Source organism: Hyperolius riggenbachi, chromosome 6 (genome assembly GCF_040937935.1).
Source record: "Hyperolius riggenbachi isolate aHypRig1 chromosome 6, aHypRig1.pri, whole genome shotgun sequence".
Lineage (NCBI taxonomy): Eukaryota > Metazoa > Chordata > Amphibia > Anura > Hyperoliidae > Hyperolius > Hyperolius riggenbachi.
Window position 1 is genome coordinate 34426555 of NC_090651.1, and position 26023 is coordinate 34452577.

Below are 26023 nucleotides of genomic sequence, written 5' to 3' on the forward strand. Positions count from 1 at the left end.
TAGGTGATATTTGCTGTTGGAGGGACAGTAAGGAGGGGAAAATTAACACAAGTAATGTCACTTTTGGCATCAAAAAATCAATAAAGATGGGAACCAGCGGAAATATTCCTTTCTTTTTTCACATCACTTTTCTCCTAAATCTGACAACACTAAAAACAACAGGATAGGTAAGCTAAATAAGTAATTTCTTATTACCTGTTACCTCCTAGTCATAATGTCCTTATCTTATCCAAAATAGGAAGTTTTCTGGTTATTTGCATGCTGAGATAAAATAGGCTTGTTACTGTAGCTTTACAGTACCCCTTTAAAGTGAATGGGAACCACATTTAAAAAAAATGAGACAGACACTTACCCAAGGAGAGGGAAGGCTCTGGGTCCTATAGAGTCTTCCGGCTCCTCTCCTGGTCCCCTCGTTCCAGTGCTGGCTCACCCGGTAGCAGTATTTGACTAAATTAGTCAAATACTGCTTTACCTGGCCGAAGGAGGCTTCAGAAGTCTTCAGGGAGCCCGAGTGCTCCTGAAGAAGGGGCGGCCCTGTACTGCGCCTGCGCAAGCACGCTTTATTGCACGCTCACGTGTGTGCAGTATGGAGCCGCACGTCTTTGGGAGGACACGGCTCCCGAAGACTTCCAAATACCCTTTCGGCGGGGGATTGAAATGGGGGGAGCCAGCACAGGATAGAGAGCACAGAGAGAGGAGGCGGAAGGCTCTATACAACCCAGAGCCTTCCCTCTCCTTAGGTAAGTATTTGCTTCCTTTTTTTTAAATGCGGTTCCCATTCACTTTAAAGAAGCCATTTGTAACATCCAATAGCTGCTTTCACTATAAGGAATTCCCCTGCTGAGATGAACTGAGACAGATTATCATCTCTTAGCTGGTTGCTGATGGTCAGGGCCGGCGCTACCATAGAGGCAAAGGGGGCAATTGCCCCAGAGCTTGTAGGGGCCCCCAGTGGTTACAAGAGGAAAAAAAAATTCAAATCGGCCTTAGGCCTCTTGCACACTGCAAGCGATTCAGATTCCGCTTTTTAATCGGTTTTTACTTCCGATTCAGATTCAGATTTGCAGTTTGCTCCTTGCACACTGCAAATCGGAATCTGAATCAGATGTAAAAACGGATTAAAAAGCGGAATCTGAATCGGAATCGGTTGCAGTGTGCAAGAGGCCTCATAGTTTTTGAGAAAATCGATTTTAAAGTTTCAAAGGAAAAAAAATACATATTTAAAAACCTGCCGACTTTAATGGTTAATAACAAATTCACCTTAAATGCTATAAACCCTAAATTTGCAGGATATGTTAAGGAGATCATTGGGAATAAAAGGAAAAAACTATTTTTCAAAAAGACCTTATAGTTTTTGAGAAAATCGATTTTAAAATTTCGAAGGAAAAAAGTATACTTTTAAATGCGGTAAATGTCACTTTTAGTAGCAAACCTGACGGTAGTGTAATTTTACATGCATCAAAAGAAAGAGCAATAAATTTCCTGGCGGGGTTTCCAGGGGGTCCATACGCTATACTGCCGCAATATGGCTGCATGAAGATCCCTAGCATTTTTTCCTTTTTTTTTTTGTGTGGGAATTTTTTTTTTTAATTATGTGGGGTCCCCCTTCCTGAAACTTTTTACTCCCTTGTCCCCCATGCAGGCTGGGATAGCCACAATGTGGAGCTCCGACCGATTGGGGCCTCACACCCTGACTATACCAGCTGCAATAAAAGGTCCCTTAACCTCTTGACGACCAGCTAACGCCGATTGGCGTAAACTGGTCCTCTGCTGGTTACCATGGAAACTTTTCCATGTCAGTTCACGGAGGGTGTCTCCGTGAACAGCCGGAGAGCCGCCGATCGCGGCTCGCCGGCAAAATGTAAACAGGCGGGGAAGAAATCCCCGCTGTTTACATCATACGGCGCTGCTGCGTAGCAGCGCCGTAAGGCAGATCGGCGATCCCCGGCCTCTAATTGGCCGGGGATCGCCGGCATATGATAGGCTGAAGCCTATCCTTCAATGCGCATGACGGAAATCCGTCCTGCGCAGCTCACAGGGGGAGGGAGAGGGATGGAGCGGCGAAAATGCTGCGGAGGGGGGCTTTGAAGAGCCCCCCCCCCTGCAAAACGCAGCAAGCCGGCGGCGATCAGACCCCCCCCCCAGCAGGATATCCCCCTAGTGGGGAAAAAAGGGGGGTAGTCTGATCGCCAAGGCTCACTCCTGATCGGTGCTGCGGGCTGGAGAGCCCACGCAGCACCGATCAGTGCAGAAAGCCCTGGTCGGCAAGTGGTTAATGCCGATTTTTGTTCCGGGGTATCTATTGGGGGGGCCCTGTAGGTTTATTTTGCCCTGGGGCCCCATTGTTTCTTAAACCGGCCCTGCTGATGGTAAAAGTTGTGCTGAGTAAAAGCTGGTCACAAAGTATACAAGTACTGCAGAGAGAGAAATAGTTAGACTGTGAATGGACACAGAACAAGATGGTACAAAGAATGGTACTTATCCGTTAGCTGGGCGCATCCGGCAGGTGGCGCTAATTACTATTCCCCCTCCAGGCCGCCATGGATAGTAGGGAAAGATGTAACTCTGGTGGAGTTTTGTCGCCACCTGCCGGATGCGCCCGGCTAACGGATAAGTACCCAAAGAATGAGAGAGTGCAAAGGGTCACAGAAAGAAAGAGAGCTCTAAGGAAAACAGAAAAAGAGTGCAAGGGACCACAGAAAGAGCTAAAAGGGCCATCAAAAGAGAGTGCAAAGGGCCACAAAAAAAGCACAAAGGTCCACAGAAAGAGAGAGCTCTCAAAGGGCCACAGAAAAAGAGCACGAACAGCCATAGAAAACGAGAGCACAGAGTGCAAATGCCACCTAAAGAGAGAGCGAGCGCAAAGGCTCTGACTGAGGGGGTACGCTATGCAGTCATATTATACATCACTTACCTATAACTTATGGCATTCCTGTGTTAAAGGGGTTCTTCGGGGGTTTAAAAAAAAAGTTTTACTTACCTGGGGCATCTACCAGCCCCCTGCAGAAGTCCTGTGCCCACACCGGTACTCAAGGATCCTCCAGTCCCCCGCCGCAGCTCACTTTGTTCCACCGACAAGTAGACCGGCACAGCCCTGGCGACGCACATCATCGCTACCGCTCACAACGCCAGGAGTGTCCTGCGCAGGCGCAGTACGAGGTTTTCTTGTACTGTGCCTGCACAGGACGCACACGGCGATGGGAGCGAGGATGCACGCAGCCAGGGCCGCATAGGTGCAGTGCCTGTTGACTTGTTGGCGGTAAAGAAACGGAGTGGGGGACCGGAGGATTCTCGGGCATGGGACTTCTGCAGTGGGCCAGTACAAACCCTAGGTAAGTGAAACTTTTTTTTTTAATTACTTCAAGTCCGCTTTAAGATATATCCATAAGTGTTGATGAACTCCAAAGCATTCACATGTGAAACTATCTATAACATTTCTCTCTCCCTGATTAGAGGAATTTATGTAGCGCTTGCATGCAAAACCAGTGGTCAAGTGCGACCTCTGCTGGTTCCTTTTATAACAGCAAGTGTGAAAGGGGCTTACAACAGACCATGATTTGGTAATACCTTTATTGCAAGCTTTCAAAGAATTCATTTTCTCTGCCAGGCTGCAGACATTATACAGAACTGGATCAGAACCGTACAAAAGTGAATGCAACATATACAGTATATGATTCTGGATCAAAACCCTACAAAAGTGAATGCACTATATATATATATATATATATATATATATATATATATATATATATATATGATTCTGTTGTCTTATTCAACAATCTGACAGCATGTCACACAGTCTTATGCTAGGTACACACGATACAATTTTCTGGCAGATTTACCTGCCAGATCGACTATTTCCAACCGGTCCGATCTGATTTCTGATCGATCTTCCATAGAAATGAATGGAAAAAATCGATCTGAAAATTGTTCGGGAATCAGATTAAAAACCTGTTGGAAATAGTAGTTCTGGCAGGTAAATTTGACAGAAAATTGTAGCGTGTGTACCTCAGATTAGTTCCTTTGAATTGTAAAAGATTTCATTAGTCATTAGATCTATTGAACCTTGGCAGCATTTGACAATAAAGTAAAGGTAAACACAAACAATAATCCTGTTTTGCCATCAGGCACAACTGTACCAATTAAAACCACCGGTGAGAGTCTGGGTAAAAATGTGCAACAGCCTCATCACCCCAATCCTGCTCTACATCAGTGAGGTATGAGGCCTGGTCACCTACCCTGACCAATCAAAATGGGATTCCAGTTCAACAGAAATCTTCCATCTAGAGTTCTGCAAGTATCTTCTCCAAGTCCATCGCAGAACCTCTAACTCAGCCTGCTGGGCAGAGCTAGGCAGGTTCCCACTATGGCTGACTATCCAGCAGAGGGCGCTCTCATACTGAGTGCACATACAGAGCATCAGTCTCAGCACTTACCACCATAAAGCCTCATGGAGTCAGCGTGGGAAAGTCGGCTGCAAGGGGCTGGAGAAAGCCCCAGGTGACTAAAGCTGATTTTTGTTTTTTTCCCTGATGATTTCTTTAACCCTTTTTTAAGAGCATGAAACTTGTATTCAGAAGTTTGCCTTTCACTCTCAGATTAGAAAGTTGGTAATTTTCAGGTCCTACCTCACGTTCATTGCATTTTCAAGCTGCATACATTTACATCATTCTGCACCAGCTCTGAATTATCTGCATCTCATTGACCATCCCTATTGTGGGGGCGTGCTGCCTAAATATGTTGTTGGGGGCACAATGGTTAAAGAGAACCCGAGGTGGGTTTGAAGAATATTATCTGCATACAGAGGCTGGATCTGCCTATACAGCCCAGCCTCTGTTGTTATCCTGTTTATCTCTATAGTGTCAGTCTGCTGCTCTCCCCGCCTCCTGCAGAACTCCGGTCCCCGCCTGCGTCCCTTGACTCCCCGCTGATTGGAGGGAAGGGACGGGGGCAGTGACCGGAGTTCTGCAGGAGGCGGGGAGAGCAGCAGACTGACACTATAGAGATAAACACAGCCAGCTCTGACACAAGCTGTGTGTCAGCAGCATGGCTGTGATTTATGAGGGATTGCAGAGTGCAGGGGGACCTTAGTGGGGTTTGGGATAGCCACAGAGGCTGGGCTGTATAGGCAGATCCAGCCTCTGTATGCAGATAACATTCTTTAAACACACCTCGGGTTCTCTTTAAAGTGTAACTGTCGGGCATAAAATCAAAAATCAATTCTTTATTTTTATCTGGTAAACAAGTAATAAGAATGCTAACCAGGCAATCCAAAAGTTATAAAAAATCACTCTTAGTTTTCTTATCCATAAAACAACATTCCCCAGTTTCTGTGGCTCTTATTTGGTACATCTGCCACACAAAGGTAGTTGCAGGGCATGCTGGGTTGTCTTTTTTTTGCTTCTTTACTTTCCAGACTTAACTAATGCAGCCTGATTGGCTGAAGCCTCTTTCCCTCCTGTTTTCCCCTCCCACACCTCTGTACCTCTTTGACTGGCTAATATTTCTCATGCTAAGACAATGCACTTTCTACAGCAGAGCTGGGTGGGAGTGCCTAAAGACTAGGAGGAGGGTGTCAATGCATAAACAATCAGGCAGAGGAGAGTAAGGGAGGAAATGACATCAGAATTGGCTGCAAAATAGACAGTTTAGATGGAGAATCCTATTTCTCTTTTTTAACTATAGAAAAATCGCTAAAATCAAAATGTGGACGGTGCAATACATATGTTATGTAAGTAGAGCAAGTATTTATCTACTTATTATTATTATTATTATTATTATTATTATTGATTTATAAAGCGCCAACATATTCCATGGCACTGTACAAAGTAAGAAACAAACATGGGGTACATAATAATACAGACAATGGTGTACACCAATATACAAGATACATAATTAGTGCCAAAATACAAAGAATGATACAAAATACAAATTATAGAATTGGTAATGACAGTGATAAAATTAACATGATGAATAAAATGTATAATGGTTACCAAGACACAAAAGGGGGAGAGAGCCCTGCCCTTGCGAGCTTACAATCTAAAGGGAATAGGGGGGGGGGGGGGGAAACAGGAGGAGGGGTAGTATGCAGCAATTATATAGAGGCTTTGTGTTTTAGAATACCTAGAAAAACACTCGGAAAACACCGCTCGCTCAGACCGGACAGTGCTGGAGCCGGGATGGCCAGATCCTTGGAACTGTGGTAAGAGAAAAAGGGGGTCCGCACGTTGTCCTAAAGAAGTCCTTTATTATGGACGTATCCAAAGAATCAGCAAACACAGTCACACATCTCCAGCTGACATGTTTCAGACCAGATGGTCCTTAATCTAGCTATGATTAAGGACCATCTGGTCTGAAACATGTCAGCTGGAGATGTGTGACTGTGTTTGCTGATTCTTTGGATACGTCCATAATAAAGGACTTCTTTAGGACAACGTGCGGACCCCCTTTTTCTCTTTTAGAATACCTAGTAGGAGTGCAATTTGGTCTTAGTACAAAAGGAAGTGGCCTAAGGTAGAGCATATGCTTGTCGGAACAAGTGTGTTTTTAGAGAGCGTTTAAAGGTAACAAAGGTTGGCGAGTGACGATGTGTTGTGGGAGGGCATTCCAGAGGAGGGGTGAAGCGCGTGCGAAGTCTTGTAAACGTGAATGTGAGGAGTTGATTCTAGAGGAGGACAACAGAAGATCATGTGCCGATCTGAGATTGCGATTGGGTTTGTATCTGGAGATTAGTGAGGATTTGTACCGGGGAGAGAGATCGTGGAGAGCTTTGTAGGTTAGGGTTAGGAGTTTGAACTGAATCCTCTGGTTAATTTGCAGCCAGTGAAGAGCTTAACAAAGAGGGTCGGCAGAGGAAGATCGAAAAGAAAGATGAATGAGACGAGCAGCTGAGTTCAGTACCGACTGGAGCGGGGCCAGTTTGTTAGACGGTAGTCCACAAAGTAGTACGTTGCAGTAGTCCAGACGAGAAATTATGAGAGCATGTATTAACATTTTAGTTGTGTCTTGAGTGAGAAAGGGACGGATGCGAGATATGTTTTTGAGTTGGAGATGGCAGGAGCTGGTTATGGAGTGAACATGACAAATAAAAGAGAGAGATGAGTCGAATATCACCCCCAAGCACCGAGCTTTGGGAACTGAAGTTATGGGAGTGTTATTAACATTTATTGTTACTTCAGGCAGGGAGGTGGACAGAGATGGTGGAAAAATTATTAGTTACTTATATACAGGTCCTTCTCAAAAAATTATCATATTGTGATAAAGTTCATTATTTTCTGTAATGTACTGATAAACATTAGACTTTCATATATTTTATATTCATTACACACAACTGAAGTAGTTCAAGCCTTTTATTGTTTTAATATTGATGATTTTGGCATACAGCTCATGAAAACCCAAAATTCCTATCTCCAAAAATTAGCATATTTCATCCGACCAATAAAAGAAAAGTGTTTTTAAAACAAAAAAGGTCAACCTTCAAATAATTATGTTCAGTTATGCACTCAATACTTGGTTGGGAATCCTTTTGCTGAAATGACTGCTTCAATGCGGCGTGGCATGGAGGCAATCAGCCTGTGGCACTGCTCAGGTGTTATGGAGGCCCAGGATGCTTCGATAGCGGCCTTAAGCTCATCCAGAGTGTTGGGTCTTGCGTCTCTCAACTTTCTCTTCACAATATCCCACAGATTCTCTATGGGGTTCAGGTCAGGAGTTGGCAGGCCAATTGAGCACAGTAATACCATGGTCAGTAAACCATTTACCAGTGGTTTTGTCACTGTGAGCAGGTGCCAGGTCGTGCAGAAAAATGAAATCTTCATCTCCATAAAGCTTTTCAGCAGATGGAAGCATGAAGTGCTCCAAAAGCTCCTGATAGCTAGCTGCATTGACAATGCCCTTGATAAAACACAGTGGACCAACACCAGCAGCTGACATGGCACCCCAGACCATCACTGACTGTGGGTACTTGACACTGGACTTCAGGCATTTTGGCATTTCCCTCTCCCCAGTCTTCCTTCAGACTCTGGCACCTTGATTTCCGAATGACATGCAAAAGTTGCTTTCATCCGAAAAAAGTACTTTGGGCCACTGAGCAACAGTCCAGTGCTGCTTCTCTGTAGCCCAGGTCAGGCGCTTCTGCGGCTGTTTCTGGTTCAAAAGTGGCTTGACCTGGGGAATGCGGCACCTGTAGCCCATTTCCTGCACACACCTGTACATGGTGGCTCTGGATGTTTTTACTCCAGACTCAGTTCACTGCTTCCGCAGGTCCCCCAAGGTCTGGAATCGGTCCTTCTCCACAATCTTCTTCAGGGTCCGGTCACCTCTTCTCGTTGTGCAGCGTTTTCTGCCACACTTTTTCCTTCTCACAGACTTCCCACTGAGGTGCCTTGATACAGCACTCTGGGAACAGCCTATTCGTACAGAAATTTCTTTCTGTGTCTTACCCTCTTGCTTGAGGGTGTCAATGATGGCCTTCCGGACCGCAGTCAGGTCGGCAGTCTTACCCATGATTGCGGTTTTGAGTAATGAACCAGGCTGGGAGTTTTTAAAAGCCTCAGGAATCTTTTGAAGGTGTTTAGAGTTAATTAGTTGATTCAGATGATTAGGTTAATAGCTCGTTTAGAGAACCTTTTCATGATATGTTAATTTTTTGAGACAGGAATTTTGGGTTTTCATGAGCTGTATGCCAAAATCATCAATATTAAAACAATAAAAGGCTTGAACTACTTCAGTTGTGTGTAATAAATCTAAAATATATGAAAGTCTAATGTTTATCAGTATATTACAGAAAATAATGAACTTTATCACAATATGCTAATTTTTTGAGAAGGACCTGTGTGTGTTTTTTTCTGAGAAAGTTTTGCTGACAGCTCCTCTTTAAGGAATAGAAGGCAAAGAGTGGTGGTAAACGGAACATACTCAAAATTGGAAACTGTTAGCAGTGGGGTACAGCAGGGGTCAGTACTTGGTCCAATTCTTTTCAATTTATTTATTAACAATCTAGTAGACGGAATACAGAGTAATGTAGCCATCTTTGCAGATAATAAAAAATTATACAGCGTTATCAACACTAAGACGAATAGTGACATTTTACAACAGGACCTTGACAACATGGGCAGGCACATGGCAGTTGAAATTTAATGTTGATAAATGTAAAGTCTTGCACCCTGGATGTACCAATGGTAGGTCATCATATAAAATAAATGGCATACAGCTGGGAGCATCGGACTTGGAGAAGGACTTAAGAATATTGGTTGATAACAAGTTAGGTAATTGTATACAATGCCAAGCAACGGTAGCTAAAGCAAATAAAATTATGGGATGCATAAAAAGGGAAATAATCTTGAGATGCTAGTATACTACTCCCTCTGTATAAATCACTTGTGAGACCACATCTGCAGTATGGAATACAGTTTTGGGCACCACATTACAGAGAGGACATTGACCTTCTGAAACGGGTACAAAGACAGGCAACCTAAATAATCGGAGGGATGAAAGCACTTACTTACCAAGAAATGTTGGACAAACTGGGCTTATTTAGCTTGGAAAAAAGGCGACTGAGAGGTGACCTGATTAACAAGTTTAAACACATCAGAGGGCAATACAAACGCTTGGCAGATGAGCTTTTTGTCCCTAGGGTTGTGCGATGGACAAGGGGAAATTATTTGCGTGTAGAGGAAAAAGGTTTTTGTCATTAAGAAAGGGGTCCTACACATTGAGAGTGGTTAAAATCTGGAACACCTTACCTCAGGAAGTAGTTATGGCAATTGGCAAACTCTATATCTGCATTTAAAGAGACTCCGTAACAAAAATTGCATCCTGTTATTTATCATCCTACAAGTTCAAAAAGCTATTCTAATGTGTTCTGGCTAACTGCAGCACTTTATACTATCACTGTCTCTGTAATAAATCAACTTATCTCTCTCTTGTCAGACTTGTCGGCCTGTGTCTGTAAGGCTGCCAAGTTCTTCAGTGTTGTGGTTCTGTGATGCATCTCCCCCCTGGAGGCCCCTCTCTGCACACTGCCTGTGTGTTATTTAGGATTAGAGCAGCTTCTCTCTTCTCTCTTATCTTTTACAAGCTGGATAAATTGTCCTCTGAGCTGGCTGGGCTTTCACATACTGAAGAATTACAGACACAGGCAAAGCTGTTTGCAGGAAGAAACGAGCAGCCTGAAACTTCAGTGCATGAGAACAGGGGGAAAGAAACACACAAATGATCTCTTGAGATTCAAAAGGAAGGCTGTATACAGCCTGCTTCTGTATGGATGTATTTTCTATGTGTGGACATACTGTACATCAACCCACTTCCTGTTTTGGTGGCCATTTTGTTTGTTTATAAACAAACTTTTTAAAACTGTTTTTAACCACTTTTAATGCGGCGAGGAGCGGCGAAATTGTGTCGGAGGGTAATAGAAGATGTCCCCTAACGCACTGGTATGTTTACTTTTGTGCGATTTTAACAATACAGATTCTCTTTAAAGAGGGCTTGGATGCTTTCCTTGCATTGAAAGGCATCCACGGCTAGAATTATTAGGTAACTCCCGGAAGAGTTGATCCAGGGAGTTATCCGACTGCCATCTGGAGTCGGAAAGGATTTTTTCCCTTTTAAGGCTAATTGGCCCAGGCCTTGTAAGGTTTTTCATCTTCCCCTGTATTAACTGGGATATGAGCAGGTTCAGGATGGCGTTTTGTTTTTTAAAAATGTTTCTCTGGTTGAGCTTGATGGACAAATGTCTTTTTTCAACCAAACTAACTGTGTAACTATGCAACTTTGTAATACTTAAAGAGAACCCGAGGTGGGTTTGAAGAATGTTATCTGCATACAGAGGCTGGATCTGCCTATACAGCCCAGCCTCTGTTGCTATCCCAAACCCACCTAAGGGCCCCCTGCACTCTGCAATCACTCATACTCAAACAGCTTGTCAGAGCTGGCTGTGTTTATCTCTATAGTGTCAGTCTGCTGCTCTCCCCGCCTCCTGCAGAACTCCAGTTCCCGCCTGTATCCCTTCCCTCCCTGCTGATTGGAGGGAAGGGACGGAGGCAGGGACCGGAGCTATGCAGGAGGCGGGGGAGCAGCTGAGACTGACACTACAGATGTAAACACAGCCTCACAGCATGGCTGTGATTTATGAGGGATTGCAGAGTGCAGGGGGACCTTAGTGGGGTTTGGGATAGCAACAGAGACTGGGCTGTATAGGCAGATCCAGCCTCTGTATGCAGATAACATTCTTTAAACACACCTCGGGTTCTCTTTAAGTATTTTATTTGGGAGATGTAACGGTCACTGCATATTTATCCTGTTGCCAGAGCCATTTCTTATGGCCCATTCTCCAGTCCATGTTGGCCCACTCTCCAGTCCATGTTGGCCTTGTCCCTAAAATGTTTGCCCCAAATTCCTCAGGCTTGGCTCTCTTTCAAACTTCCCAGGAATGCTGGGAAACCACCATTGCAAACTAGGCCTCAGTTAACAGGCTGACGGGCAGGGCCGTTTCTTGGGCAGTGCGGGGAGGGCGATAGCCCTGGGCGCAGACCCGCAAGTAGTAGTAGGGGGGCGAATGAAGAAAGACATGACCACTAGGGAGCTGGTGACACGCAGTGCAGCCAAATGGAAGAAGAAAGAAGAACACCAGTGCAATCACCATCCTTGACCCCTCCTGGGCTGCCTGCGTCAGACGTTAAGTCATCATCACGTCACCACCGCATGATGACACCTGATGTCCTGTAGCGGTACTGCAGTGCGCGGCGCTCATGGAGGAGTCGGCTTTCCAGGCTCTCTTCACGTGTGTTTTCCTGGTCCCTGCTTCCCTCTGGTTGAGCGGCTGGTCACTACTAAGTAGGCAGATCTACTTGTGACTTGTGGCTCTAAAGAGTAAGAGTTTGTGAGTCCACGGGGGCGGGGGGAAGGGGGCCCAATTTGTACATCCTTGCCCTGGGTGAAAGGTAGCCTAGAAACTTCCCCGCTGACAGGTTACAGTGGCTAACCTAGTTGCTGGTAGAAAATTTTATCTATACAGTATTCAGTGTGTTGGCAGGTCTGTGCAAGAAGATGACACAAGCTAATAGTTATTCTGCAGCCATGTTGTTATACTGTGCCAAAGGAATTCAGGAAATGTGCCTGAACACGTCACAGAAACTGCTATGAGGAAGCACTGACATTAATGCTTGTGACGGCCTCCCTGCACAGACAGGAAGTCCATAGACTGTCTCGTTCTGTGCACCTTGCAGCAGGAAGTCTTGTAGAAAACAGTAGAAAAAAAAACAAGAGAGGAAGGCAGATTTATTATCACATTCAGGTCTGGACTTCCGCTCTCAAGGCGCAGACACCTGTGTGCACTTCGCCCTGGTGCTGCTGCGTGTAGAGAACAGCCTGGGGGACGGCCAGGATGACTCCCCTGAAGCTGAACGAGGATGAGATGGCTGACATCAAGAGAGATGTGAGTACAACAATAGCAAAAGGGAAGCCCTCAACTCCCAGGAGATAACACAAGTCTTAAAAGAAATTATGTGTAAAATGACAGACAAGAGAGTCTGATGTATCAGTCTGTTCATACAGAGAATTGAGTTAAGGTAGCCATATACTACTTAAAGCCCTTGCTACAGTGCCAAGGCACTCTGGAGGAGCTGTGGACGGGGCTTGTTTAGTTTATAGTGAATTAAGAGTATTAAAACTAAAAAAAAAGTATTTGGCTTGAGGAATGCCCTATAAACTATATGAAAGGAACACAATTATGCAATGAGTAAAAGTTTATCTCGGGTCCACTTTAATGTATGGGCAGATTGTCCCTGAGATCAAGGCCAGATTTATATTTGTCTGCCCCTAGGCCAGGTGTATTGTGAGACCAGAGACAGTTTAAAATAAAAGTTTTATACATACCTGGGGCTTCCTTCCTTCTCTAACTTCCAGCGGCTGCTGGAGAGATACGTAGAGGGCGCACTACTCTTGCACAGACTGGCTGCGACTGGAGGAAGTTCCATTCCATTTTCAGCCTCCTCTTTCATAGGTAGCAACCTCTTTTTTTTACACCCACGTGCCCCCTTGGGCTGTGCTGCCCAAGGTCCGGGCCTTTGTGGCCTTACCAGAAATCCAGCCCTGCATGAGATAGATCCCTCTTTGATCGAATCTGATCAGAGAGGGATCTGTTGCTTGTCCATACATTGCACAGCGATTTATGATTTTCAGAAATCGGCCTAGCACCGCACGCTGGGCCCCCTCCTAATGCATGTGTGCCCATGCCCATAAAGGCTCACTTGTCACACGCCGGCGTGACTCCTGGCCTCCACCGCTGTGACATCACCACGACCCCTGTACTACATGGGCATTTGTGATGTCACCGCATGTGCTGAGTCACATAGTACCATGGTGCTTTTGGTGATGGTGGACACCTGAGGAGGACAGGAGCTGAACCGGCAGAGAGGTGAGCCTTTAGACTAGTGATGGCTAACCTTGGCACTCCAGCTGTGACAAAACTACAAATCCCATCCTGCCCCTGCCTCCACAAGCTATGCTTAGAGCTGTCAGAGTATTGCAATGCCTCATGGGACTTGTAGTTCCATCACAGCTGGAGTGCCAAGGTCAGCCATCACTGCTTTAGACACTGCAAACAGGCATGGCAGGATACAGATACACTTGGGGGGCACCAGCCGGGAGTACATCAGTCGTCCCGATACAGAACGCTTCCTATCAAGCCCTTGTGACCAAGACATTACCAGCATTTCAACTGATTTCATCCTGAAATTGATTGAAAAATTGATTGGACTGTCATGTTACGGCAACGATTTTCTGCCAACTCGATAAAATTATCGAATGGGTCGGTTGATTAGACCGCAAAATCGAGTGATGTGTGAGCACCTTTAATTTGTTACAGCCACGCACCATATCCAGACCTGCCATGAAATTCTGAATTTGATTGGTAGCTGTGGGGAAATATATCCACCTCTAATGTTGGCCATAAACAGGTCAATAAAAGCCTGATATAGAGAAGGTAAATATTTGGAGAAACCATAAAAATATATTAGTATCCAACTTTATTATGTAAAAAATTACAGAATTTTTGATAAAAATTGTCAAAAAACGATAATTCTTCAGAGACAAGATAAGATTTGTAAATCAACCTCAATGAGATGCAGAGTCTTGCTTCTTCCTCTCACTTTCTCTGCTGCTGGGCAGAGAATCACAAGAAATATTTGTACTCAATATATCTCTAGCATTGACAGAAGGTGTTAAGCCACATATAATCTCTTGATTTTATTGGTTCACTTTCAGGCCATCGAACAACTCCGTCCATATCTGTGCGGGATGCTGATGGCCGATCGGCACTTTGACTATCTACGTTCTAAGAAGATTCTTAGCAAGGATGACACAGAAGAAATTTTGAGTCACGCGACCAGCACTAGGAGAGCAGGGGAGCTGCTGGATCGAGTGGTAAAGAATCCTAAAGGCCTCGATGTTCTGATCGAATCCATAAGGCAGCTGGGGACACAAGTCTTCCTCATAGACAAGATCACAGATGAGGTGCTCCGAGTAAAGAACCTGAGGCTGGAATCCTTCAAAGGTAATCATGCCATACTGAACAGTCTAGAGCAGGGGTCCCCAAACTTTTCAGGCCCGGGGACCGCTCTACGACTAAATTTTTCTCCGGGGGGGGGGGGGGGTGAGGGGCGATTGGGGGTTAGTGGACGATATCGTGCGCAGCGGGATACGGGGGGGGGGAGTTTGGGGGCTGGGGTGCAGTGGCACAGCTAGCATACAGTAGTTGCCCCAGTATAGGGAGTTTAGTTGCCCCAGTATGGCTAGTATAGTTACCCCAGTATAGCTAGTATAGTGCCCCAGTATGGGTAGTACAGTGCCCCAGTATGGCTAGTATAGTACCTAGTATAGTACCCAGTATAGCTAGTATAGTCCCCAGTATAGCTAGTATAGTGTCCCGTATGGGTAGGTAGTGCCCCAGTATAGCTAGTATAGTCCCCAGTATAGCTAGTATAGTGCCCGGTATGGGTAGGTAGTGCCCCAGTATAGCTAGTATAGTGCCCAGTATAACTAGTATAGAGCCCGGTATGGGTAGGTAGTGCCCCAGTATAGCTAGTATAGTGCCCAGTATAGCTAGTATAATACCCAGTATGGGTAGGTAGTGCCCCAGTATAGCTAGTATAGTGCCCAGTATAGCTAGTATAGTGACCGGTATGGGTAGGTAGTGCCCCAGTATAGCTAGTATAGTGCCCAGTATAGCTAGTATAATGCCCAGTATAGCTAGTATAATGCCCAGTATAGCTAGAATAGTGCCCGGTATAGCTAGTATACTGCCCAGTATAGCTAGTATACTGCCCAGTATAGCTAGTATAGTGCCCGGTATGGGTAGGTAGTGCCCCAGTATAGCTAGTATAGTGTCCAGTATAGCTAGTATAGTGCCCAGTATAGCTAGTATAATGCCCAGTATAGCTAGTATAGTGCCCGGTATGGGTAGGTAGTGCCCCAGTATAGCTAGTATAGTGCCCGGTATGGGTAGGTAGTGCCCCAGTATGGCTAGTATAGTGCCCAGTATAGCTAGTATACTGCCCAGTATAGCTTGTATAGTGCCCGGTATGGGTAGGTAGTGCCCCAGTATAGCTAGTATAGTGTCCAGTATAGCTAGTATAGTGCCCAGTATAGCTAGTATAATGCCCAGTATAGCTAGTATAGTGCCCGGTATAGCTAGTATACTGCCCAGTATAGCTAGTATACTGCCCAGTATAGCTAGTATAGTGCCCGCTATGGGTAGGTAGTGCCCCATTATAGCTAGTATAGTGTCCAGTATAGCTAGTATAGTGTCCAGTATAGCTAGTATAGTGCCCAGTATAGCTAGTATAGTGCCCGGTATGGGTAGGTAGTGCCCCAGTATAGCTAGTATAGTGCCCGGTATGGGTAGGTAGTGCCCCAGTATGGCTAGTATAGTGCCCAGTATAGCTAGTATAGTGCCCGGTATGGGTAGGTAGTGCCCCAGTATAGCTAGTATAGTGTCCAGTATAGTTAGTATAGTGCCTAGTACAGCTAGTATATTGCCCGGTATGGGTAGGTAGTGCCCCAGTATTAGTATAACTAGTATAGTGCCCAGTATAGCTAGTATAGTACCCAGTATAGCTAGCATAGTGCCCGGTATGGGTAGGTAGTGCCCCAGTATAGCTAGTATAGTGCCCAGTATAGCTAGTATAGTGCCCGGTATGGGTAGGTAGTGCCCCAGTATAGCTAGTATAGTGTCCAGTATAGCTAGTATAGTGCCCAGTATAGCTAGTATAATGCCCAGTATAGCTAGTATAGTGCCCGGTATAGCTAGTATACTGCCCAGTATAGCTAGTATACTGCCCAGTATAGCTAGTATAGTGCCCGCTATGGGTAGGTAGTGCCCCATTATAGCTAGTATAGTGTCCAGTATAGCTAGTATAGTGTCCAGTATAGCTAGTATAGTGCCCAGTATAGCTAGTATAGTGCCCGGTATGGGTAGGTAGTGCCCCAGTATAGCTAGTATAGTGCCCGGTATAGGTAGGTAGTGCCCCAGTATTAGTTTAACTAGTATAGTGCCCAGTATAGCTAGTATAGTACCCAGTATAGCTAGCATAGTGCCCAGTATAGCTAGTATAGTGCCCGGTATGGGTAGGTAGTGCCCCAGTATAGCTAGTATAGTGCCCGGTATGGGTAGGTAGTGCCCCAGTATGGCTAGTATAGTGCCCAGTATAGCTAGTATAGTGCCCGGTATGGGTAGGTAGTGCCCCAGTATAGCTAGTATAGTGTCCAGTATAGCTAGTATAGTGCCTAGTACAGCTAGTATATTGCCCGGTATGGGTAGGTAGTGCCCCAGTATTAGTATAACTAGTATAGTGCCCAGTATAGCTAGTATAGTACCCAGTATAGCTAGCATAGTGCCCGGTATGGGTAGGTAGTGCCCCAGTATAGCTAGTATAGTGCTCAGTATAGCTAGTATAGTGCCCGGTATGGGTAGGTAGTGCCCCAGTATAGCTAGTATAGTGCCCAGTATAACTAGTATAGAGCCCGGTATGGGTAGGTAGTGCCCCAGTATAGCTAGTATAGTGCCCAGTATAGCTAGTATAGTGCCCAGTATAGCTAGTATAGAGCCCGGTATGGGTAGCTAGTGCCCCAGTATAGCTACCCAGCATACGCTCCCCCGCCTCCCACGGCCGCTGCTGCTGTTACATTAGCTGGCGGCCGCTTCCTCTCTTATATTCTCCTCTCATGCGTGTGTTATTTTGATTCACAGCAGCGCATCTCCCGGCTGCTGTGATGAGGGAGAAGCAGGAGAGCGGTTCCCCTGGTAACGGCGATTGCCGCTACAGGAAGCCGCTCTCCTGCTTCTGCCTCATCACAGCAGCCGGGAGATGCGGTGCTGTGAATCAAAATAACACACGCATGAGAGGAGAATATAAGAGAGGAAGCGGCCGCCAGCTAATGTAACAGCAGCGGTGGCCGCGGGAGGGGGGGGGGGCGGGAGGCAGGCGGGGGGGGGGGGGGGGGGGGTCAAGAGGACAGACCCTCGGCCCAGCTGCAAACGCCCCACGGACCGGCAGTGAGCCGGGGGTTGGGGACCCCTGGTCTAGAACACAGGTGTCAAACTCGAGGCCCGCGGGCCGAATATAGCCCTCTATGCCATTTTATTTGGCCCTTGAGAGCTTCATTATAAGCAGCAAAAGAACGACAGCACACTGAATTCACCTCCAGGAGCACATCAGTGATCGTGTTTCTGGTTGAAATATTGGCAGCTTGAGTTGGGGAGCAGCAAAAACCCATTGGACCCCCCAATAAATTAGCATGGGGACCCCTCCTTGGATCCAAGCCCCTCAACATCCTTGTTTGCTGGCAGGAGCGGAGCAATAGGGGTTGCAGAGGTTGCGACCGCATCGGGGCCCTTGGGCCAGAGGGGCCCCGAGGGACCTTCCCCTTAACTGCAGTATTAGCTCTCTATTGGTCCTGTGCTCATAATAATCACTTCTATAGATACTTTGAATAGTGGTAATCATTAACAAACTGTTCCCCATCCCCTTCTTGCACCTCTGACACTGTAGTTGCCATTGGCAGGTTTTGGTGCGCCATATCAATTATGTATAGAGGGCTTGGGGGGTCCCAATGTAAAACTTGCATCGGGGCCCATAGCTCCTTAGCTACGCCACTGAGCCCCACCGAGGGATTGAAGTGCTGTATAACTTTACATTTTTCAGATGACAATGCCAGCTTGTTTTGAGTTAAAGAGAACCAGAGAGGAAGCACCCTCATGTATTTTATTACATTTATCAGTGGGAATATGACAGTAAACACCTACCCTGCTTTTAGTTTCATTCTTATCTGCTTAATTAGTCTATTAGCAGCTGTGATAAGAATCCCCGACTGGCTCAGTCTAGGTTTGACCTGGAATCATTATAGCTGAGTCACTTTTCTGTGGAGTCTTTTCAAGCCCAAGCCTGCCACCTCCTGGCTCAGATTTCCTGCTTTGCATACTGAGAGCTGTGATGACATGGGAGGGGCTGCTTCTGCTGAGAGAGAATCTCTGAAACAGACACGTGTGGCAATATGATTTGTGTGCTCTGTGTGCACTCTGCATAGATAATGATGATGACTGCAGTTTCATTCCTATAAGAGTCTTGAGAGACACTTCCTACAGGCAGCTGCACATCATACCAAAATGAAAGCACACAGATGAAAGGCTGCAGCAGCCTTTCTCATATAGCCTAGATAGCAGCCTAGTCTCATATAGCCTAGACAGCACATACAGAACAACTCATAACCCAGAAGCAGAAGGGATATGAGCCGGCGGCCATATTTGATTTTTCCTGGAGCAATAATGGATAAAAAGCACTAAAAAGGCACACCAGAGTGGCGAAATTATCAGGTAGAGCATTTATTCTTTACAAGCTATCGACTGATATGTTTATTTTGTGTGAAAAGTTCATCTCTGGTTCCCTTTAAGCACCCTTCTTCAGGCCGTATAAATATAATATGAAAAGTGTAAATATACTATGAATGTGTAAAGGATCGCAAAATATCAGTTATAAATACTGATATTTTACTGTAGCCAAAACGAACCCTACTCTTACACAGAACCTTCCTGCCTGACACCTAACACCCCCCCCCCCCCCACACACACACACACACATACACAAACACCCTACCTGATGCCCACCACCCCATGCATGACCTTAACCATCCCCCCTCTTGCCTATCATTAACCACCTCCCTCTGCTGCCAATTGTGCCCATTGAAATAGCTTTGAGGGCAATATGGGAGCCCGATAAACTTTTGAAGCTGCTATTTACCACCCAAATTTCTACTGTTGCTACTGTTCTGGCTGGTAGGGTGGATAGTGACTCCTGCTGTGTCTCTTATCTATGGGGATTCTCCTTGGGTAAAGTAGACTAGGGCCCATGGCTATACCAAATTCAGAGTATGGATTCAGTTTATTAAAAATATTGATTTTGTGTCAATAAAAAGGGGGGGGGGGGGGCACTGAGAGCCCAATATAGTGTAGTAAGTACTGGTGCAGGTTGGATGATAGAGTAAGTAGAATAATAGAGCTGGCTCGAACCTCCGATTTTAGGTTTGCGAACCTCGAATGCGAACTTCCGCAAAAGTTCGGTTTGCGCGAACTTTCGCGAACCGCAATAGACTTCAATGGGGAGGCGAACTTTCAAAGCTAGAAACATTTATGCTGGCCACAAAAATGATGGAAAAGATGTTTCAAGGGGTCTAACACCTGGAGAGGGGCATGGCGGAGTGGGATACACACCAAAAGTCCCGGGGAAAAAATAAAGATTTTACGCACAGCAGCGTTTTTTAAGGGCAAAAATCACATTTTATTGCTAAATTGGAGGCCTAAAGTGCTTTAAAACATCATGTAGTGTAATTAGAGTACTGCTTCACACTGACAGAGTAAACGCACTGTGTAACGCACCGCAAACAGCTGTTTGTGTAGTGACGGCCGTGCTGGACTGGTGTGCACCATGGCTAGAGTGCAGGCCATGGCGGTTTTCAAGCCCATATGGTCGGGCTGAGGTAGCTGAATGACAGAACAGTGAATGAGTGTCCAGCTGATCGAATTTGGTCTGTCCACAATGAAGCAACAACCTTATTATCTATCTTCTTGAGTCAGGTGTGCACCCCAACCCCAACACACTCATTTAGCCGGTCATTGCTTCATTGTGATACGCAAGCCCCTTCACCGCGGCAAGGTAATGATCACGACGGGGAATTGACATATGTACATGCCTTTTGTTTTGTTGTTGCAGCCGCAGTGCAGCAAGAAAAATGAGGCAGGCATGTACACACACCAGAAGAATTATTATAACGCCCGCTGCTAGAAGCGGCCTTAAAGATTCAGGAATCCACCTGGAGTCCTGGACCCTGTTGGTGGTGGCGGAGAAGGCAGTCAAGCGGCCTGCAGGCAGAGATGCTGTGTGGGGACCGACTTAGTCTTGGAGCAGGCAGTCACATGGCGTGCAGGCAGAGATGCTGTGTGTGGGGACTGACTCAGGCTGGCCTGACCGTGCTTTGCAGACGAGGCATCTGTGGTCAGATGGACCTTTGACCCAACACTGTGTGCCAGAGATGTCACCACTTGCCTTTTAACATCACGGTTCAGTTTGGATATCGCCTTTTTTGAGCAATAATTGCGTGATGGTATCTTACACTGCGGTGTGTGGCTTTGCTTTTGTGTGCTGCTTTTCCTCAGGTGGTCATCCCATTGCAGTTTGTGCTTTGTAATCATGTGCCTTCGTAAGGTAGTTTTCCCTACGCAGGTCTTGGTCTTTCCATGGCTCTATTATCGGTGGCAGAGAGTACAGATGGCATTGCTCTCATCTGAGGCAGAAACACAAAAAAATGTCCACACCGCTGAACCCTGGAATGATGGCACGTTGGTGATGGCTGCCGACGGAGTGTTAAGTGGGGTGCCAGAATCAGAGCAGGAGGAGGAAGATATGTCACGCTTCCGTGCGGAAGATGAGGAAGATGAGGTGTTCTATGTTAAATAGTCAACTACGTCCTGACAATATGGGGGGTTGATGGCACGTGCCTTCTTTTGAACACTGTACTTTAGTCGAGGGCCGCACAAAATCACGACGGTGTGACCTCGAACAGACCTGCCAGGTGGCCTGCCTCTGCCTCTTGTTTTGTCCATATTGGGGGGGATGAAGTGAAAGGTATGCACTGACTTGACTAATACAATGTGCGGTTACACAGGTGCAGTGAAAAGGTTGCAGTGACTGCTGGTACAACAATGTGCGGTTACACAGGTGAAGTGAACAGGCTGCAGTGACTGCTGGTACAACAATGTGTGGTTACACAGGTGCAGTGAACAGGTTGCAGTGACTGCTGGTACAACAATGTGCGGTCACACAGGTGCAGTGAACAGGTATGCAGTGACTGGTATTACAAATGTGCAGTTGTCACACACACAGGTACCGTGAAAAGGTATGCAGTGACTGGTATATAATATTACACTGCGTGCGGTTATGTAGGTGCACTGAACAGGTATGCAGGGACTGGTATCAATACAATGTGCAGCTGTCACACACACAGGTACCGTGAACAGGTGCAGTGACTGATATATAACACTGCGTGCTTCTGTCACGCAGGTGCAGTAAACATGAAAAGGTATGCAGTGATTGGTATTACAAATGTGCAGCTGTCACACACACAGGCACCGTGAACAGGTGCAGTGACTGGTATATAACACTGCGTGCTTCTGTCACGCAGGTGCAGTAAACATGAACAAGTATGCAGTGATTGGTATTACAAATGTGCAGCTGTCACACACGTGCAGTGAAAAGGTAGACACTGAATGTGCTGGACCTGGCAGTGGCACAGTAGGAATTAGCAAGGGGCCAAGGGCCAGCTGCGACTGACTGACAGGGCTGTATATGTAAGTGTCAGTGGGACTCACACACAAAAAAAAATAGATCACAAGAACAACATTAGCTCCCAAAAGAGCTGTTGAGGGGTGCTTTTTAGCAATGAGTATCAGCAGGAGCAAGCTAACAAGCCTAACAAGAGTCTAACTAAGCTTTCCCTATGTCTACAGCAGGTTCCTCTCTCTTCTCTAATTACTGCAGGGGAAATGGCCAACGCTGCCTGCCTTTTATGAGGGGGGGGGGGGGGGGGGCTCCAGGAGGGAGTGTAGCCTGATTAGCTACCATGTGTCTGCTGACTGTGATGTAGAGTTGACCCTAATGATGTAGTATAGGGAGCGGGTCAAACTCGCATATAGTTCGCGGTTCACCGTGAACGCGAACCACCGAAGTTCGCGTGTTCACGTTCGAATGCAAGCCGTCCGGGCCATCTATAGAATAATACTCACAAACCAAGGTTACCTCCTAGGCAACCACTGTACATGCAGGTGGGGAGATTAGGATGTGTCCCCAGTCAGGACTAAGAAGTCGCTCTCTATAGATCAGAAGGGTGGACACAGATATTGTATACAGCGAACAGAGGCGCCAAAAGAATAATATAGGCTAAAATTGTTAAAAATTGCTAAGGCGGTCGTGGTGGACTTACCTCCTTAAAGCAGACACAAAACTGTGAATTTCAAAACCACATAATTTTATTGACATACTCCAAAAAAGTGTTGCAACGCGTTTCACAGGTATGAACCCGCTTCATCAGGCAATTAACGAGGAGTATATAACAGTATTAGGTCAGGATAGCACCGAGCGCCTCTGCGACAGGAGTATGTCAATAAAATTATGTGTTCACCGTATACAATGATTTTGTGTCAAGTTCCTCTTTTAAAGGACAGTGTGTAAAATTCCAAACTTTCTCTTTCAGGATGTGGCTCCAGCACCTCACCGATATCATCTAATGGGATAATTAGCGACCTCTACAGGCAACACTCCTCCGACGGCAAGTTACTTAAACCGGAAATGGAATCCACGGTGCTCCACCATCCTGAAGGAGAGTCCAGCCTTCTCGCCTACTTCAACACAATGACATTCAGTGACCAATCCACGCTGGAAAACAGAACGAGAAGCACCAGACTTAGTTCGCCGGTGTCACCGAGGCTTCCTAGACCTGGAGAACTGGGAGCTCCTCCTCTTCCTGTGACCCTTCCTCAGGAGCATGAAGACGACAGCGAAATTCTTCCTCTAAGATCTACCTCACCCTTTAACCCCAGATAACACCAATGGCTGATACAACGTGGAGTCCTGGGACACTCCATTTTTATTTTATTTTTTTTTCCTATATGTGATACGACTTTCCTGGTGTGTTGAAGAAATTGAAGGAAAATTAAGACAAATTCAGAAGGGGGGGGGAGGGATACATATTTTGGAATCTAACAAGTTGCCTTCAAGTTGCTCCATCAGCATTCTGGGTTTTTATAGAAAATAAATATATAATATGTATATAAATGATGTATTGGAGGTGCAAGACAGGCCTGAACGTGAGTGATATTAGCATGGGTGGGACTTAATGATATCATCAGGATGCACCTGTGACATCATCACTGTGCGTATGGCTACATCTGCTGCTCTGTGGTCTTCAACAAGCTGAAGAATATCATGCAGAGCTCCCACCACTATGTATGTTGAGGATGTAGCAGCCTGGCTTCAGCCATGTAGAATTTGTATGGATCAGAATCCCTGCTCTTATATTGTAATTATTTACTTTCATTGTCTTGTCTCTGAGGCACTTAGCAGCCTGTGTCCAGCGGTTTATGGAGCGATACTCAGGCCTGAGTCATTAAACTTTGCCCGTTCTTTCCTCCTTTGACAAGCTGCTCCTACTAACAGTTGGCTTACTAAGGGAGGTAGGGGCAAGCTCGATTTACAACTGGAGCCTAACGGTGAGTATACATTACTCGATTTGTGGCATTGATATGATCAAATCTGGCAGCAGGGGCGTTTCTAGGGTCCTGGAAAACGGGGGCACCTGTGGGCACTAGGTGGGGGGGTACAGTGCGCCTCGGCAAAAAATGGGCATGTCCATGAGGTGAATCGGCGTGGCCATGGGTGGGGCCAAATGTACATGAACTTAGCAGCGGTGTAAGCTACAGATAACGGGCCTGCCCACTACAGATAACGGGCCTGCCCATCGAAATATTGGATGGAGCCCCCTGTCCTTTATTTAGATCATTTTCAATCAGTATAAGCATAGATCAAAGATGTATACGCACATACAATTTTGATTGGTCAATCACTGACCAATTTTACCACCCCCGTGCAGTAAGTGGGCCAACTAACAATTAATTTGATGAACAGAGCTAAAATTGGCTAATCAACATTGTATGTGTGTACCAGGCTGGCAGAGATTGACGCCGAAACATGGGCTCTTGATCGATCGTTTCTTGTTCCAATTGATGGAAATGATTGATCTGGCATGCTGGAAAAATGTCCTTTGAAATGGCCCGGTCGGGTGCGCGCCCATATCAGCCATCGATATTCCGACAAGTGGCTTATCCCCAGCCAGGCTCCCCCAAAGTGTAATAAGTGCCCCTGGGCCCTGTTGAGTGTGGAAGCAGCTCATTTGTCTGCTGGTGTAAGTTCTGTACTCCTCTAGTGCCTTCCCTGCACCCCGTGGCCCCTGCTCATGTATTGGTATCACGTACATAAGAAGGAGTCACCAAGTACAGGCGCTCCCGGCCAAGCAGAGGAGACACTAGAGGAGGCACGGCGGATAGGTGAGCTGCTGCTACACAAACCACGGGCCTGGGAGGGGCACGACACATTATATGGGAGGGGGTGACCGGGGGAGGGGCTACAATTTCCAATAGATTTCATACTGGAATATATTGAAAACCGGTGTGCAGTGTGTGGGCAGGTAATAGATCCCTCCCAGATCAGATTTGATCAGAGAGTGGAATCAATTAGATGGTAGGCTATGGACTAATGTATGGTCACCTTTAGTATCACTCCTTTAACAGCTGGACCCACACTCACTTTTAAAATAAACTCTAGACTTACAGCGTCTTCTATGCACATTCCTAACACTGTTCTGAATAGGTTCACACTAAAACATTAAAACAAATGAAACTTGGAGAACTTAAAAGTTGTGTTTTTTTAAGATCCCGATTTATGACAAGCGCTGTTCTAACCTTGCAAGTCTCCACTGATGCAGAGAGGGAACTAGAGGACCACTACAGTATTGCGAAACATTGTAAAATGTAAAATACAGGTCAACACTAGAGAAGTGGCGAACTGTTCGCCCGGCGAACATCTCTGAAGCTCTTACTTCTTCCGGGTCGCACTGACCCGGAGTAGTACGCCTGCGCTGCCCGGCGGAGCGCGTCCTAGATCGTGCTCCTGTGGCCGGGCACTCTCTGCGCATGAGCGTGACGTCATTCATGACGTCACGCACACGCGCAGAAAGTGCCCAGCAACAGGAGCGTGATCTAGAGCGCGCTCCGCCGGGCAGCACAGGCGAACTACTCCGGGTCAGTGCGACCCGGAAGTAGTAAGAGCCCCAGGGATTTGGAGATGTTCGCCACATCTCTAGTCAACGCATACAAATAAGAAGCATGCTTCTTCCAGAGTAAAATGAACTATAAATTTCTTTTCTCCTATGTCGCTGTCAGTTACAGTAGTTAGTAGAAATCTGACAGGTTTTTGACTAGTCCATCTCTTCATGGTGATTCTCGGTATTTCAATTATTCTTCTCAAAGCACTCCCTGCAAAGGATCTACTGTATACAAAGATGCCAGCTGCCCCCCCCCTCCCCCCCCCCCCCCCCCCCCCCGCCTGTTTGCACACTATTCTGGCAGTTGTACTGAGAAACTGCCAGTTATTTAAGTCCTTTTGAAAATAAAGAAAAGCCAGAGAATACCCCATGAGGAGATGGGCTAGTCCAAAACTTGTCAGTCCTGTCTGATTTCTACTACAAACTGTACGTGACAGCAACATAGGAGTAAAGTAATTTATAGCACATTTTACTCTGGGAGAAATGCACTTTTTATTTATATGTTTTCATGTATTTTAAATTTTACAATTTTTTACGATAGTGGTCCTTTAAATACTGCCAATCAAAACCACTGGCTTGTACTGAAATAAGCAGTTGCCAT

General features: G+C 46.0%; 1 protein-coding gene across 2 annotated transcripts; it reads left to right on the forward strand.

Moving 5' to 3' along the window:
* Positions 1 to 3: 3 nt before the first annotated feature.
* On the forward strand, positions 4 to 24032 carry BCL10 (BCL10 immune signaling adaptor). Of its 2 annotated transcripts, none has more exons than XM_068239115.1 (3): positions 4 to 167; positions 14263 to 14551; positions 22798 to 24032. In XM_068239115.1, exons 2-3 carry the CDS (start codon positions 14296 to 14298, stop codon positions 23145 to 23147), a joined length of 606 nt encoding a protein of 201 aa, XP_068095216.1. In that variant the 5' UTR covers positions 4 to 167; positions 14263 to 14295; the 3' UTR covers positions 23148 to 24032. The 2 variants fall into 2 exon arrangements, with proteins under 2 accessions (XP_068095216.1, XP_068095215.1); XM_068239114.1 differs by lacking the exon at positions 4 to 167 and adding an exon at positions 12187 to 12433.
* Positions 24033 to 26023: the final 1991 nt, after the last annotated feature.